Source organism: Ovis aries, chromosome 26 (assembly GCF_016772045.2).
Source record: "Ovis aries strain OAR_USU_Benz2616 breed Rambouillet chromosome 26, ARS-UI_Ramb_v3.0, whole genome shotgun sequence".
Classification (NCBI taxonomy): domain Eukaryota; kingdom Metazoa; phylum Chordata; class Mammalia; order Artiodactyla; family Bovidae; genus Ovis; species Ovis aries.
In genome coordinates, this window is record NC_056079.1 from 19325835 (window position 1) to 19340355 (window position 14521).

The 14521-nt window shown below is 36.0% G+C and overlaps 1 protein-coding gene across 2 annotated transcripts in view; it reads right to left on the reverse strand.

Moving 5' to 3' along the window:
- Positions 1–14521, reverse strand: part of MICU3 (mitochondrial calcium uptake family member 3) — an 85507-nt gene that overhangs the window by 44537 nt on the left and 26449 nt on the right. For both annotated transcript variants that reach the window (XM_027962686.2, XM_015104575.3), the window contains exons 2-3: positions 9100–9253; positions 5264–5295 (exon numbers count right to left, since the gene is read on the reverse strand). In XM_027962686.2, the coding sequence (XP_027818487.1) occupies positions 5264–5295; positions 9100–9253 (186 nt within the window). The remainder of the gene's footprint in view (positions 1–5263; positions 5296–9099; positions 9254–14521) is intronic.

Below are 14521 nucleotides of genomic sequence, written 5' to 3' on the forward strand. Positions count from 1 at the left end.
TAATTAAGATAAAACACTGAATTTAAGTTCTGGGGCCAGTTAGTGAAGGATGGTTCCATGGAAGCCATAAGAAATGGTGCACGCCTAATGCAGGTCAGATATGATCAGCAGGTTGCACATACTATCTGTTTTCTGTAGCCCATTTGGATTTAGGCAGTTCTGGGGTGGATGAAGCAACTGGGCAACAGATTATACTGGGAAAGAATGAAGAGTATTTTATAGTGACTTAAAGAATGACGACATCAGGTGAAGTGGGAAAACAGGTTATTGAGTTATTACGGTCACTGTTGCAATTTTTTTTCCTAATTTTAACCTAAATATTCAGTAAAGAATACACACTCCAATTGCTGATTAGTCCGCTTTTTTTTTTTTTTAAACCAAGCAGAAGTGGGACTATTTTGGAAAATTTAAACATTTGATTCATTACTCAGATACTAAAACAATTTTGTATTTATTGTGCATACTTGTGTTACGAGCAACTAAGTGAAAATTATAAATAGGTTAATTGTGAAAAATTATTAAAGGATTTGGTGAGATAACTTGAAATAATTTAAAATTTTAAAAAAATTAGTCTGCTAAGTAACACACTGAAACACAAACACACACTAGGAAGTGCTTCTTTTCCAGATCTGATTTTTGCTACTCAAAAGTGTGGCTCCCTAAAAGGCCCTGGCATCATTACCTTGGCAGACAGCTTGTTAGAAATGCACAATCTCAGATCTCATCCCAGACCTACTGAACCAGAATCTACTTTTAACAAGATCTACGAATGACTTTAATGTACACAAGTTTGAGAAGCACTTTAGACCAATCCTTTCTGATGTGTGTGCTAAGTTACTTCAGTCGTGTCCAGTTCTTTGCGACCCTGTGGACCATAGTCCATGTATATCAAAATGCTGTCCATGGGATTCTCAGGCAAGAATACTGGAGTGGGTTGCTGTGCCCTCCTCCAAGGGATCTTCCCCCCTTTCCCGATGCCGTTGTACCTTAAAAAGCCCTGTGACATTTATAAACCATCTTTTTCATTACTGAGCTGAGTTAGCAGACAAATAGGGAATCGCTGGGATGCCAAAGGCAGGAGAGGTATTTTTAGGGGATTTATAGAGGCCCTGAAGTCCATCTGTGAGTCCTTGGTCTCACTTCCTTTATACTGTTATTTCCGCACGGCAGGTAACAGATGCCACCAATGCTGAGTACTGTCTCACTAGGATAGCAATGGCGCAGAGGTCAGAATTCACAACGACTAATGATGCTTAATGCTTAAACAGTAAATTCATGAAGATTTTTGTTAAAACAGGAAAAAAGTATTTTGAGTATACTTTATACACTTTCATTTATACTGTCTCTATTATATTGATATTACCTCTCTTTCTCCCTTTGAACTCTTTCCATGTATTAAAATCCATTTCTTCTGCTCAGCAAAAATTTAAGACCAAAAAATCAAAGCTACCTTTTATTTGAGTTTCTTCTATGTGCTTAGCAATGGGCTAATACACACTTCTTTTAATTCTAAAAATTAATTCTCATTATGCATATATTACTACATCTTAAAGAAGATAAGTAACTTACCCAGGATCACACAATTAATCAGTGACTGGCCAGATCCTTACTCACTCTATGAAGTTTATTTTTGTAATAATTTAGTTCTGTCTGGTCTAGATCATCCAACTGACACATTGACCTTCTTTCATATCAATTTTAGAGAGTCTTAAATTTTATTAAAATTTGTATTTCCACACAGGCTCGGACTCTCTCTCCCCACTGCCAGTGCCTATCTTAGTCTCTTAAAGGCAGTAGTATTGAAGACAGAAAATTTGATTGGCTTTTGTCCCTGGTTTCTGGGAGCAACACTCCATATCCTTAGACCACACCAAAGTGTATGCCGAGGAGAAGAATCAGGATGGGGGCTGACCTTCAAAAACAACCCCGTGACTCAAGGGTTGGGGGTGTGAGCTAGCCTGACCTTTGGGGAGGGGAGAGGAGAGGAGAAGGAATGGAGATTGAATTCATTTGTGTGGTCAATGATTTGATCAATTGCAGCTATGCAATGAAACCCCCAATAAAAACTCTGGACACCAAGCTCAGCAGAGCTTTCAGGTTTGTAAACACTTGGGTGTGCCAGGATGGGGCCATACCCTGATCCTCAGGGAGAAGGCACAGAAGCTGTGTTCAGAACCCTCCTACACCTTGCTGTGTGTGTCTCTCCCTTTGGCTGGCCTTGATTTGTTCCCTTTCTTTGGGAATGGAATGAAAACCATCTTGAGAGTCCCTTGGACTGCAAGGAGATCCAACCAGTCTATTCTAAAGGAGATCAGCCCTGGGATTTCTTTGGAAGGAATGATGCTAAAGCTGAAACTCCAGTACTTTGTCCACCTCATGCGAAGAGTTAACTCTTTGGGAGGGATTGGGGGCAGGAGGAAAAGGGGACGACAGAGGATGAGATGGCTCGATGGCATCACTGACTCGATGGATGTGAGTCTGAGTGAACTCTGGGAGTTGGTGATGGACAGGGAGGCCTGGCGTGCTGCAATTCATGGGGTCGCAAAGAGTTGGACACAACTGAGTGACTGAACTGAACCAAACTGAACTGATTTGTTCCCTTATAATGATAATTATAAATTGGAAATCGAAGTGTAGAATGTTTCTGAGTTCTATGAGTCTGTCTAACAAATTATTAAACTTGAGGGAAGTTGTGGGAACTATCTGAATTTGTAGGCACTTGGTCAGAAGTGTGCATGGTCTGGAATCCTTTGAAATGCAGCTGGCATCTGAAATGAGGGCAATCTTTTGGAGGATTGGGTCCATAAATCTGTGGGGTCTGATGCTAACTCTGGATGGTCAGTATCAGAATTAAATTGCAGTACTGCAAGTAGGGACTAAATAAATATTTGCTGGATTGAATTCATTTACCTAGAATTATAGATGCCTTTTAAAGGATTTATACAATTTTCTTGAGTACAATTTTTTTCCTTGTTTTTTAAAAATATAAATTTATTTATTTTAATTGGAGGTTAATTATTTTCCAATATTGTATTGGTTTTGCCATACATCAACATGAATCCGCCACAGGTATACATGTGTTCCCCATCCTGAACCCCCCTCCCTTCTCCCTCCCCGTACCATCCCTCTGGGTCATCTCGGTGCACCAGCCCCAAGCATCCAGTATCACACATCGAATCTGGACTGGCTATTCATTTCATATATGATATATACATGTTTCAATGCCATTCTCCCAAATCATCCCACCCTCGCCCTCTCCCACAGAGTCCAAAAGACTGTTCTATATATCTGTGTCTCTTTTGCTGTCTCGCATACAGAGTTATCATTACCATCTTTCTAAATTCAATATATATGTGTTAGTATACTGTATTGGCGTTTTTCTTTCTGGCTTGCTTCACTCTGTATAATAGGCTCCAGTTTCATCCACCTCATTAGAACTGATTCAAATGTATTCTTTTTAATGGCCGAGTAATACTCCATTGTGTATATGTACTATAGCTTTCTTATACATTTTTAAGTAAATACTTAATATATATGTTATAGGAAAATTAGGAAGTGTAGAAAATAAAAACAGATTGTGATCCAGGGATTAACCAAAATTAAAATTTTAATTTCATTCTTAATCTATTTATTTTTTGTCATTCTTGTTGCAAATATTGAGTAATTTTCTATGTAAAGTTTTATAACTTACTCTTTGCACTTAATATATCATGATCATATTTTCCTGCCAAACATTCTTCATTTTCATTTTAATGGCTACACAGCAGTTCTGAGCAACTTTTTATATTCTTAAATCCTGTGAACCCAGAAGAGATATTGCTTATGTGGATTATATCTAATTATATTTAAGGTGTGTGGAAATAGAATTGATACTTTTCTTATTGGTCACACCCCATCGCTTGTGGAACCTTAGTTTCCTGACCAGGGGTTGAACCTGCGACCTCAGCAGTGAAAGCGCTGAGTCCTAACCACTGTGGTGGTGGTAGTTTAGTCACTAAGTCATGTCCCACTCTTTGTGACCCCATTGATTTAGCCTGCTAGGCTCATCTGTCCATTGGATTTCCCAGGCAAGAATATTAGAGTGGGTTGCCATATCCTCCTCCAGGGAATCTTCCTGACCCAGGGATCAAATCCGGGTCTCCTGCACTGCAGGTGGATTCTTTACCAAGTGAGCCACCAAGGAAGTGCCCTAACCATTGTGCCACCAGGGAAACGATATATTCCCAAGAAACAATATATTTTTAAACTGCAAAAATACATAAGCACATATTCTATTATCTCTCAGAGTGATGATTTCATCACTCATCATGAAGCCTCTGGAAAACTCCACTGTACCCTTGTGAGAGAATGCGAGTAACAGAACAAGTAACTTCTCTGTTTATTATGAAGATAGTCTTGACTTTATGGATGCCCCCAAAAGGTCTTTGCATGTTAAGAAAAACCAGTTTATATTATTTTATAATGTGCTGTTTTATTCAACCCTATGTTTTTAGGCCTATTCATGTTGATAAACATAGCTCTTATGTATTACTCATTTTAGCTCTTCTTCATTTGTCCTTCATATGCCTACTTCACATTCTTTTATTAATCTTCTACTAATTGACATTTATATTGTTTCTGATTTTTTCAGGACTCCTGGTATAAGCATGCAAATGTTTCTCTTATAAACATACCTAGAAGTAGAATTTTTGATATGCATAAGATATTACCACATTTCTCTCAAAAGAGAAAATACCAACATACATTCTCACCTGGTTCCTCCTTTCTATCCTTGATAATTACTGGTATTGTTAAGATTTCTAGAAGCTGACTACTGGATGGGTGTAAAACAGTATCATATAGTTGGTTTAATTTGTGTATCCCTGATTACTACTGAGGTCTGCATATCCCTGATTACATACATTTATTGGCCTCTCTGGCTATGGCCATCCATTATTTTCTTATTGATTATGTTTTATATATTGATTTACAGGAATTCTATATAATTATAAGATACTTAGCCTTTTCTGTTCATAGGTTGCAAGCATATTCTCCCACATGTCATACCTCTTTTAACATTGTTGATACTGTCTTTTGTGTGCCAAAATTTTTAATATTTAATTTAGCAAAATTTGCCAATAATCTCCTTTGAGTTTAGCTTTATGTATATTTATATATGTATATATCACAACGTATGCATCATAAATATATATGTGTGTGTATATATATATACACACACATTTAATTGTGTGCATGCATATGTATAGCAAGAGCTTTAACTTACCTGCTTGGAAAGTGACTTCCATGTTTTAGCAACTATAAAAAACAAACATAAAAAAGTGGATAATAAATACTTCATGTAATGTATATAAAAATCCAGTAACCATCTACATCATAACTCATGACACTGACTTTTATATCTAAAAGGCAAAGTATTTTTTAACTTCAAGATGTGGAACTATGTATGTTATATATTTTATATTTGTCTCATGTACTATAAACTATTCACAGTAATATCAGTGGAGTAGAAAACATATTTTCCATAATCATAATCTCACTTTGGGGATTTCTAGATTTACAAAGTAAATTAACTTACTCCAAGTTAAATATCCTATGGGCTTAAAGCCCAAATAATGATATTCATTAAATGTTGTTAGAATATAAAGTAATAGAGAAATTATAATTTTAAGGTGTTACCCGTGATCTCTGCTATGTTAGTATCTCTGATTACAATTCGAAGGTTGGGTTTCTGTACAGTGAATGGGAAGGACAGGGCAAAGATAAAAAGAGATGAAGGAGAGAACGGGTGATGTTCTAAAAAGACTCAGCCTGTTTTCCACTCTTCTTCTCTAAGAATGTTACAGTTGAATAAAATACCAGAGGTCACTTTCTCTTTCCGATTTCTCCTCACATCCCTGAAGACCTCAAACACTATAAGTCTTATAATATTAAAATAAGTGCAGTCAACACTGTTGTTTCTTTGCTCGGATTTGAACACTGTGAATATATAATGCCTGTGCAAGAATTATCTCCAGGTTTGGATGTGATTAAGTCCTATAAAACAGCTGTATTAGCAACTAGTAAATATTAACTATTTCAGCTACAGCACAATAATGACAAGCAATATTTTTTCTCCATGGTCATGTGGGTTTTTCTATATAATTAACCATAGTTAATATAAATAATATATCAAATTCAAGATTATAAGATAGGCATTTTTTGCTATGTACTTTTCTCTCTTTTAAGCAATGTAATAAGTCATTTTAAGATCACAAGGGAAGAACTATATTGTAAAATTTAGCAAACTGATTTCTATGAAGATAGTCTTCTTCTCTATGCAGTAACAACATCCTTTCTTTACCTAAGATAGTTAATATGGAACCCTGTAATCAAGTGATTAAAATCACAGGTCTATAAAGTAGACTACAGCATTTAACCTTAATTATAATAATTTATACATTCACTTCATAGACATCTTCCTTTACACAGTGAACATAATAATGCAAATAATTTTATTATTCTGTTGCTTTTGAAATATAGCAGTAAGAAAGGAAGAAAAATAAACGGTACAAAAGTACATGCATATGCTCTTATGCAATGTTCAGAAGGTATTTATCAGAAGAGGAAGTTAGACACTCTTGAGTTTTGTAGGGTTTATGAGATTTCCAGGGTCAGTTATTCACAAAAGACATATTCATTCTGCCGGATATGTCACCATGTTCAGTATTACTGGCTTTTTAAAAAATAAAACTAAAGAGCCATTAAGATTGTTCTTCAAAGGGTTTTCTGATTTTCTAAATTCTTTATTTCAAATGATGTTACTGCATATATAAGGTAAAGAGAAACTTCCTTCTTTTGGACATATTTTATTTCTTAGGCTATAGGTTGATGTTCATTTTATTTTTAATAATTTTATTTAAGTCTGAATTTTTTAAACAATAAATTCTTTAAAATTAACAAATACTCGAAGCTACATGAAAATAATTACTTACTTTGGTTCTAGATGGAAATTTTACCTTTTAGGTTCTATATAGGTAGGTAAAATAAATTTTCTTGATTTCAAACATAAAGTTATAATCAGTGATCTGATGTATATCTCAATTAACATTTCTCTGAATTATAATTATTAAGCAAATGTTTACATGGCATAGCATTTTCCTGTTGATGTTGCCATAAAATTAAGGATTTTAAAAAATAATGATTCTGAATTCAAGTGATAATGATGATGGTAACAATGACACCTCGCAAAGCTTATTAAGTTCCTACTCTATATTGGTATTACACTACACATAACTGATATCATTCAATCCTCAAAAAACCTCCTAAGACTTTTTAACTTTCACTTTTATAAATGAATAAACAGAAGACTACATAACTTACTCAGGTTCTCAAAGCTCATAAAAAATGCCAAGGTCTAAACACAAGTCTATCTAATTTTAATATGCTACTTTGATATGTATATGATTTAATATCCCATCTCGGAAGCATATTTTCTTTTTTGAGGTAAATATTTCTTTTTAAAGCCCTATACTTTTAAAAAAAGTTTTTACAAATACCTTGATTTTTAGTTATCATTCTTAATTACAGCTTAGAAGTACTGATTAGAAATTAACTGATGTTGACAGAGAAGGAAAAATATTATATGATATATGACATTTCTTATATGTGGAATCGAAAAAGAAATGATACAAATGAACTACTTACAAAACAAAAAGAGACTCACAGACTTAGGGAATGAACTTATGGTTGCCTATACACACTGTCATTCTGTTTAAAATGGATAATCAACAAGGTCCTATGTATAGTACATGGAACTCTGTTCAATGTTATATGTCAGCCTGGATGGGAGGGGAGTTTGGGGGAGAATGGATACATGTATTTGTATGGCCGAGACCCCTTACTATCCACCCCATCACAACATTGTGAAATGGTTATACCCACTACAAAATAAAAAACAAATTAATTAAATTTAAAAAATAAACTAATGTTAATCTGAGTTTCTTGCTTAAAGAAAACACCTGACAATATTTGTTGAACACCTGACAATATTTGTTGTCAATAATAACATCTGAGATTTCAAGTGAAAATTAAAATTTTGGAAAGCTTGTATACACCATGCATTTGACAGCTTTCCAACAAGCAAAGACTTTTCTGATAAGATTCTGATGGTATTAGTGAATGTGATTTTAAAAAAATATTGTACAATGAAATATGGCAACATTTGACAGATCGGTGTAATTTAATGAACCAATATTTTCTAGTGGATAGTACAAAATTATATCAATATAAAGAAAAAAGAGCCATTCAAATATGCAATGTAGGCCAAAGGATTTTAACAAAATCCTTGACAAAAATGTTAGAGTCCACATTGCAACTAAACTTTAAGAAACTCTCAGCAGCCAAGTATTGATATGATACCAAAGAAGAATATCTATGATTATTTCAAAAAGGTTTTTGTAATACCCTTCCCTTTTCCTCCTTCTATATATCTGTTAGGCAGACTTTGTTCATTTGTCAACACTTTCTGAAAACAAACACTGCAACAAATTGAACACAAAGGCAGATATAAGAATCCAGATGTCTTCTATTAAGTCAGCCATTAAAGTGAGTTTGTAAGAATGTACATAATGCCAAAAAGTTTGAGAACCACTGCCCTAACACACAGAAAAGTGAGAAACAATCAATCTACATTTACACTGCAGGAACCATGAGATATTCAGAAGAGATACAGGAAGAATTTTTGTCCAAGTCTAACTGCAAAGCCAGTTCTCTGAGTTTTTCTGTCCAGGCTGGATATAAGAACTGATTTGGCAGAATAAGAACCTTTATCAAGAATATTAAAAATAAGGTGGGTGTTTAGTCTGATGTACTGAGAAAGAGGGCACAAATGAAATTTCTGAAAAGAGAAAAGATACCAGTAGGGGTTTATAAGAAGTATTAGTCTGGTAACATTGTATCTTTTGATACACTGTATCAAAACATCAAAGCATAGTGTCTTTTGAAGTACCACATTACTTGGTTAGTTGTTCTGAAAAACTTACACTGCTCCACAATTTTAAAAAATAGAGATAAGAAAAAATGTTATAACATTGTTGAGATAAACTTGATAAATATACTTACTTTTGGGCTCATCTGTTGTAACAGCCAAAATAAAATCATAGGGAGTCATGAACAACTGCCCTTCACATTCTATAGAAGCAAACAAACGAAATCGCCTTTCCCGAGATGTAGCATAGAGGTCCAGGTCTTCAACTTCTGCTCTGCCAACAGCAACCTGAAGTTAAGAAAGCAAAAAAGTCTGGACTGTGTGAAGTGACACCTCCTTCAAGAAGATACATGTCTTCAATTATGTTGATAGGGAGTTAGCAGAGCAAAAGAAAAAAGGTGAAAATACATAATCATAAACAAATATTCACATGAATAAAATGAATTAATGTTCAGAAGATCCTACTATGAATATCATTCAGATTCTGAAGACTTTACACTGGCTCTTTGAAGGAGTTGTGCTTTCTTTCTTTAGTTTCAGTCTCGGAGAACATTGAATTTCCGAGCTAGTAGTTTCTTCAGAAGGAACACCAACACTTGTTGAATGCCTACTATGTACTCTCTATATAGGCCTACTTATTTAATCAGAACTCTTTTCACTGTAGTCTATTAATTTTCTAAAAGAAAGGGAAACCCTGATAGGCTGTTCATGGCAACCACTAAGGAAACCATTTAGTGGCAGAGTTTAGATTTATGCTGAAGTTGCTAACTCTAGATCACTACGGTAGAGTTACCACCAATGGTCACTCTGAATTCCACCCAAGGTTAAGATAAGCAGAATGATGAGTGTATGTGTATGGGGGGAAGGGAATCTCTTTTGTTTTCCTTAATTATAAAATCTTTCCTTGTAGATAAATAATTTCTATTATTTATTTTCTTTGAACTGTAACAAAACTGTTAATTTTTTTCCTGATTCCATAAGCAATGCATAGCTACTGTATATAATTCAGAAGACAGAATTTAAAACTTATAATTGTTTATGGTTTTTTTTTGCCAAGAAATCACGGTTATACTATACTGTCCGGTTATCTGATTCTTTTTACTAATTAATATATCATTTTTCCATGTCACTAGTCTAGTTTTAGTAACTATGCAATATTTCATAGTAAATATTTGTTGCCTAACTAAATTAATGAATTCTACATGGTTGAATATGCATAGTACTTCACTACTATAACACAATGTTATTAACATAATGGCCAGCCTTGGAAATATTTAGATGTATCTATAAGTAGTTCCTTGGCATTAATTCCTGGGAGTAAACTTGATTGGTCAAACAGTCATTTCATACACATTATTGAGATGCTTCTGGGAAGCTTATGGCAATTCACATGGCTATCAACAGTATAAAATTATACCTCTGCACATTTCACACAAAACATTTTATATCAGAAAAAAATTCTTATTTAGGATGACAAACTTAATCTCCTTATTGCCTCTTCTAAGTCATTATCCAAACTGTGTACAAACTTAAAATTATTTAAACATCCATTATTTTGAGAAGTTGTATCAAAACAGAACTTTCAGTAAGGAAAGTATATTTTATATTCTAAGTTATACCTTATTAAATGAAAAGCCAGGCAAATTATTAATCTTTTTTCTACTACTCTGAAGACTAAGACTTTTTAAAACATAATGGAAATAGTCAAATAAAAAAATTTTTAAATGCCTTTTTTAAATGGCCTGTATAATGGTAGAATCTAGTCTCAGCCCTTCAAGAATATATGATTTATGCTGCTGCTGCTAAGCCACTTCAGTCGTGTCCAACTCTGTGCAACCTCACAGACGGTAGGTAGCCCACCAGGCCCCCCTGTCCCTAGGATTCTCCAGGCATGAACACTGGAGTGGGTTGCCATTTCCTTCTCCAATGCATGAAAGTGAAAAGTGAAAGTGAAGTTGCTCAGTCGTGTCCGACTCTTGGCGACCCTATAGACTGCAGCCCACCAGGCTCCTCCGTCCATGGGATTTTCTAGGATCTATATAGGTGGACAAAATGCTAGTTGGAGGGACAAAAGGTACAAACATGGAAAAGAAAGTCAGAGTAAATAGAAGAAAAGCACAATAGATTGAGGTTAGTAAGAAGGCTTTAAGAAGATTTCCCTGGTGGCTCAGTCGGTGGAGTCTGCCTGCAATGTGAGAGACCAGGATTTGATCCCTGGATTGGGAAGATCACTTGGAGACATGGCAACCCACTCCAGTATTCTTGCCTGGAGAATCCCTTGGACAGAGAAGCCCTGACAGGCTACAGCCCCTGGGGTTCCAAAGAGTCGGACATGACTGAGCAACTAAGCACAGGAAGAAGAACATATGAATTTTAATGTCAGGAAGAGATATGAGCATTCTAGGTTTACACAGCGTATTTGAAGGTGGAAATCATCTTCCTGCAACAAAAGTTTTGCATTCATGGAAAAGTGTATAAACTGTTAACAGTCTTTCTGAATGAAAGACTAAAGGACCAGGATTTAATCTGACAGAAAACAAAAATGGCCTTAGGAGATTCTTAAGTGAAGTAATGACAGAAAGAAAATTGTGCTTTACAAAGACAGAAATATAGATCAATGGAACAAAATAGAAAGCCCGGAGATAAAACCTATGGACACCTTATCTTCGACAAAGGAGGCAAGAATATACAATGGAGTAAAGACAATCTCTTTAACAAGTGGTGCTGGGAAAACTGGTCAACCACTTGTAAAAGAATGAAACTAGATCACTTTCTAACACCACACACAAAAAGACTCAAAATGGATTAACGATCTAAACATAAGACCAGAAACTATAAAAATCCTAGAGGAAAACATAGGCAAAACACTCTCCGACATAAATCACAGCAGATCCTCTATGATTCACCTCCCAGAATACTGGAAATAAAAGCAAAAATAAACAAATGGGATCTAATTAAAATTAAAAGCTTCTGCATAACAAAGGAAACTATAAGCAAGGGGAAAAGACAGCCTTCTGAATGGGAGAAAATAATAGCAAATGAAGCAACTGACAAACAACTTATCTCAAAAATACACAACCAACTTATGCAGCTCAATTCCAGAAAAATAAACAACCCAATCAAAAAACGGGCCAAAGAACTAAATAGACATTTCTCCAAAGAAGACATACGGATGGCTAACACATAAAAAGATGCTCAACATCACTCATTATCAGAGAAATGCACATCAAAACCACAGTGAGGTACCATTTCACACCAGTCAGAATGGCAGCGATCCAAAAGTCTATAAGCAATAAATGCTGGAGAGGGTGTGGAGAAAAGGGAACCCTCCTACACTGTTGGTGGGAATGCAAACTAGTACAGCCACTATGGAGAACAGTGTGGAGATTCCTTAAAAAATTGCAAATAGAACTGCCTTATGACCCAGCAATCCCACCACTGGGCATACACCCCAAGGAAACCAGAATTGAAAGAGATACGTGTACCCCAATGTTCATCGCAACACTGTTTATAATAGCCAGGACATGGAAACAACCTAGATGTCCATCAGCAGATGAATGGATAAGAAAGCTGTGGTACATATACACAATGGAGTATTACTCAGCCATTAAAAAGATATATTTGAATCAGTTCTAATGAGGTGGATGAAACTGGAGCCGATTATACAGAGTGAAGTAAGCCAGAAAGAAAAACACCAATACAGTATACTAACACATATATATGGAATTTAGAAAGATGGTAACGATACCCCTGTATGCGAGACAGCAAAAGAGACACAGATGTATAGAATGGACTTTTGGACTCTGTGGGAGAGGGAAAGGGTGGGATGATTTGGGAGAATAGCATTGAAACATGTATACTATCATATAAGAAACAAATCACCAGTCTAGGTTCGATACAGGATACAGGATGCTTGGGGCTGGTGCACAGGGATGATCCAGAGGGATGATATGGAGTGGGAGGTGGGAGGGGGGTTCAGGATTGGGAACTCATGTACACCCGTGGCTGATTCATGTCAATGTATGGCAAAACCAATACAGTACTGTAAAGCAAAATAAAGTAAAAATAAAAATAAAAAAAAAAAAGAAAATGGTGCTTTAGAAAGACAAAGCAACCTGGTAACAGAAATAAGCTAGCTCAGCAGTATATTAATAGCAAAGTCAGATAATCCTTGTATTGGGAAGTTATTTGGGCTCTACCATGGGTAAGGAGGGCTTCCCTCATAGCTCAGTCGGTAAAGAGTCTGACAGCAATGCAGGAGACCTGGGTTCAATCCCTGGGTTGGGAAGATCCCCTGGAGAAGGAAATGGCAACCCACTCTGGTATTCTTGCCTGGAGATCCCACGGACAGAGAAGCCTGGCAAGCTACAGTCTATGGGGTCACAAGAGTAGGACACGACTGAGCGACTAAGCGCACATAGGTAAGGAGTCACTCAATCACTCAGTGTCAATAATGAGCAATAATTGCCCTGAATACTCCTCAGGGATCCATCTACCATCTTAAGTCCCCTTCTACATATATATCTCAGGGGCTTTTTCTTCCTCTCTGGGCAGGGGAGCCAATCTTGTCTGTGACCATAGTTTACTCTCCTGTTTTCTTCTTGCTAAGCCATTTCCTTGGGTCGAGGTGGCCTCCATCAACCATGACTCATCTCCAGTGAATTTCCTGGAGGACCACTCGATGTGGGGCATTCATAATCTGAAGTCATGCTTCAATCTAACACCCAGAACCACAATTTTTGCCTATTTCCTGTACTTAATATGCACTTTATGTGTGACTCTGCCCTTACCTGGTGCTGCCACTACTGCCCATGAGGTGCCTGTTGCTTTCTCATCAAAACTATCCCTCCTTAGGCCTAGTCCCAGCACACCAAGCCTGCCTGCCTGCTGTAGCTGGTAATTTGATCTACCTATGAACTAATGCTGACAAATCCTCCTTTTCCTTAACTTTTACCAACAATCAATTAACAAAGCCTGTTGTTCTCCCTCTAATTTCTCACATCCACCCACTGCTACTACCTTTGTTTAAGCAATCACTACTTCCCTAAAATTTTAGTCATGGCCTGTGGCTTTCACCTCTATTCTATCCTATGTTGAGAGGAAGAAAGAAAAAAAAAACAACACGTGGAACTGTGGAATAATTTGTATTCTTTGAACACAAGAAACAGTTCCAGAAGAAATCTGACTTAAAGGTTTTCATTAAAACATCACTGTATGTATGAGTTCTACCTCTTGTTGCCTTAGCAGAAGTACCCGTCATTTTTGATAATGGCACTAGGTGCCTACTGCTCTATTTATCACCTTAAAAGAAGGTGTGGGGAGGAGTTTGGTAACAGTCTGTGCCCCAGACAAATACATATATTTATAAATATATATTTCTATCCCTAAAAGGGATATATATATATATACACACACAGACATATATTTGGTATACATATATAGATCCTAAAGGGGAAGAATATGATTTACATATAAAAAAGATAACCAGAGCCTGAGTGCTTAAAAGGGCCTTCAGCTACTGCAGTTCTGTAGGTTCCTCCATTGCATCTGCTCAAT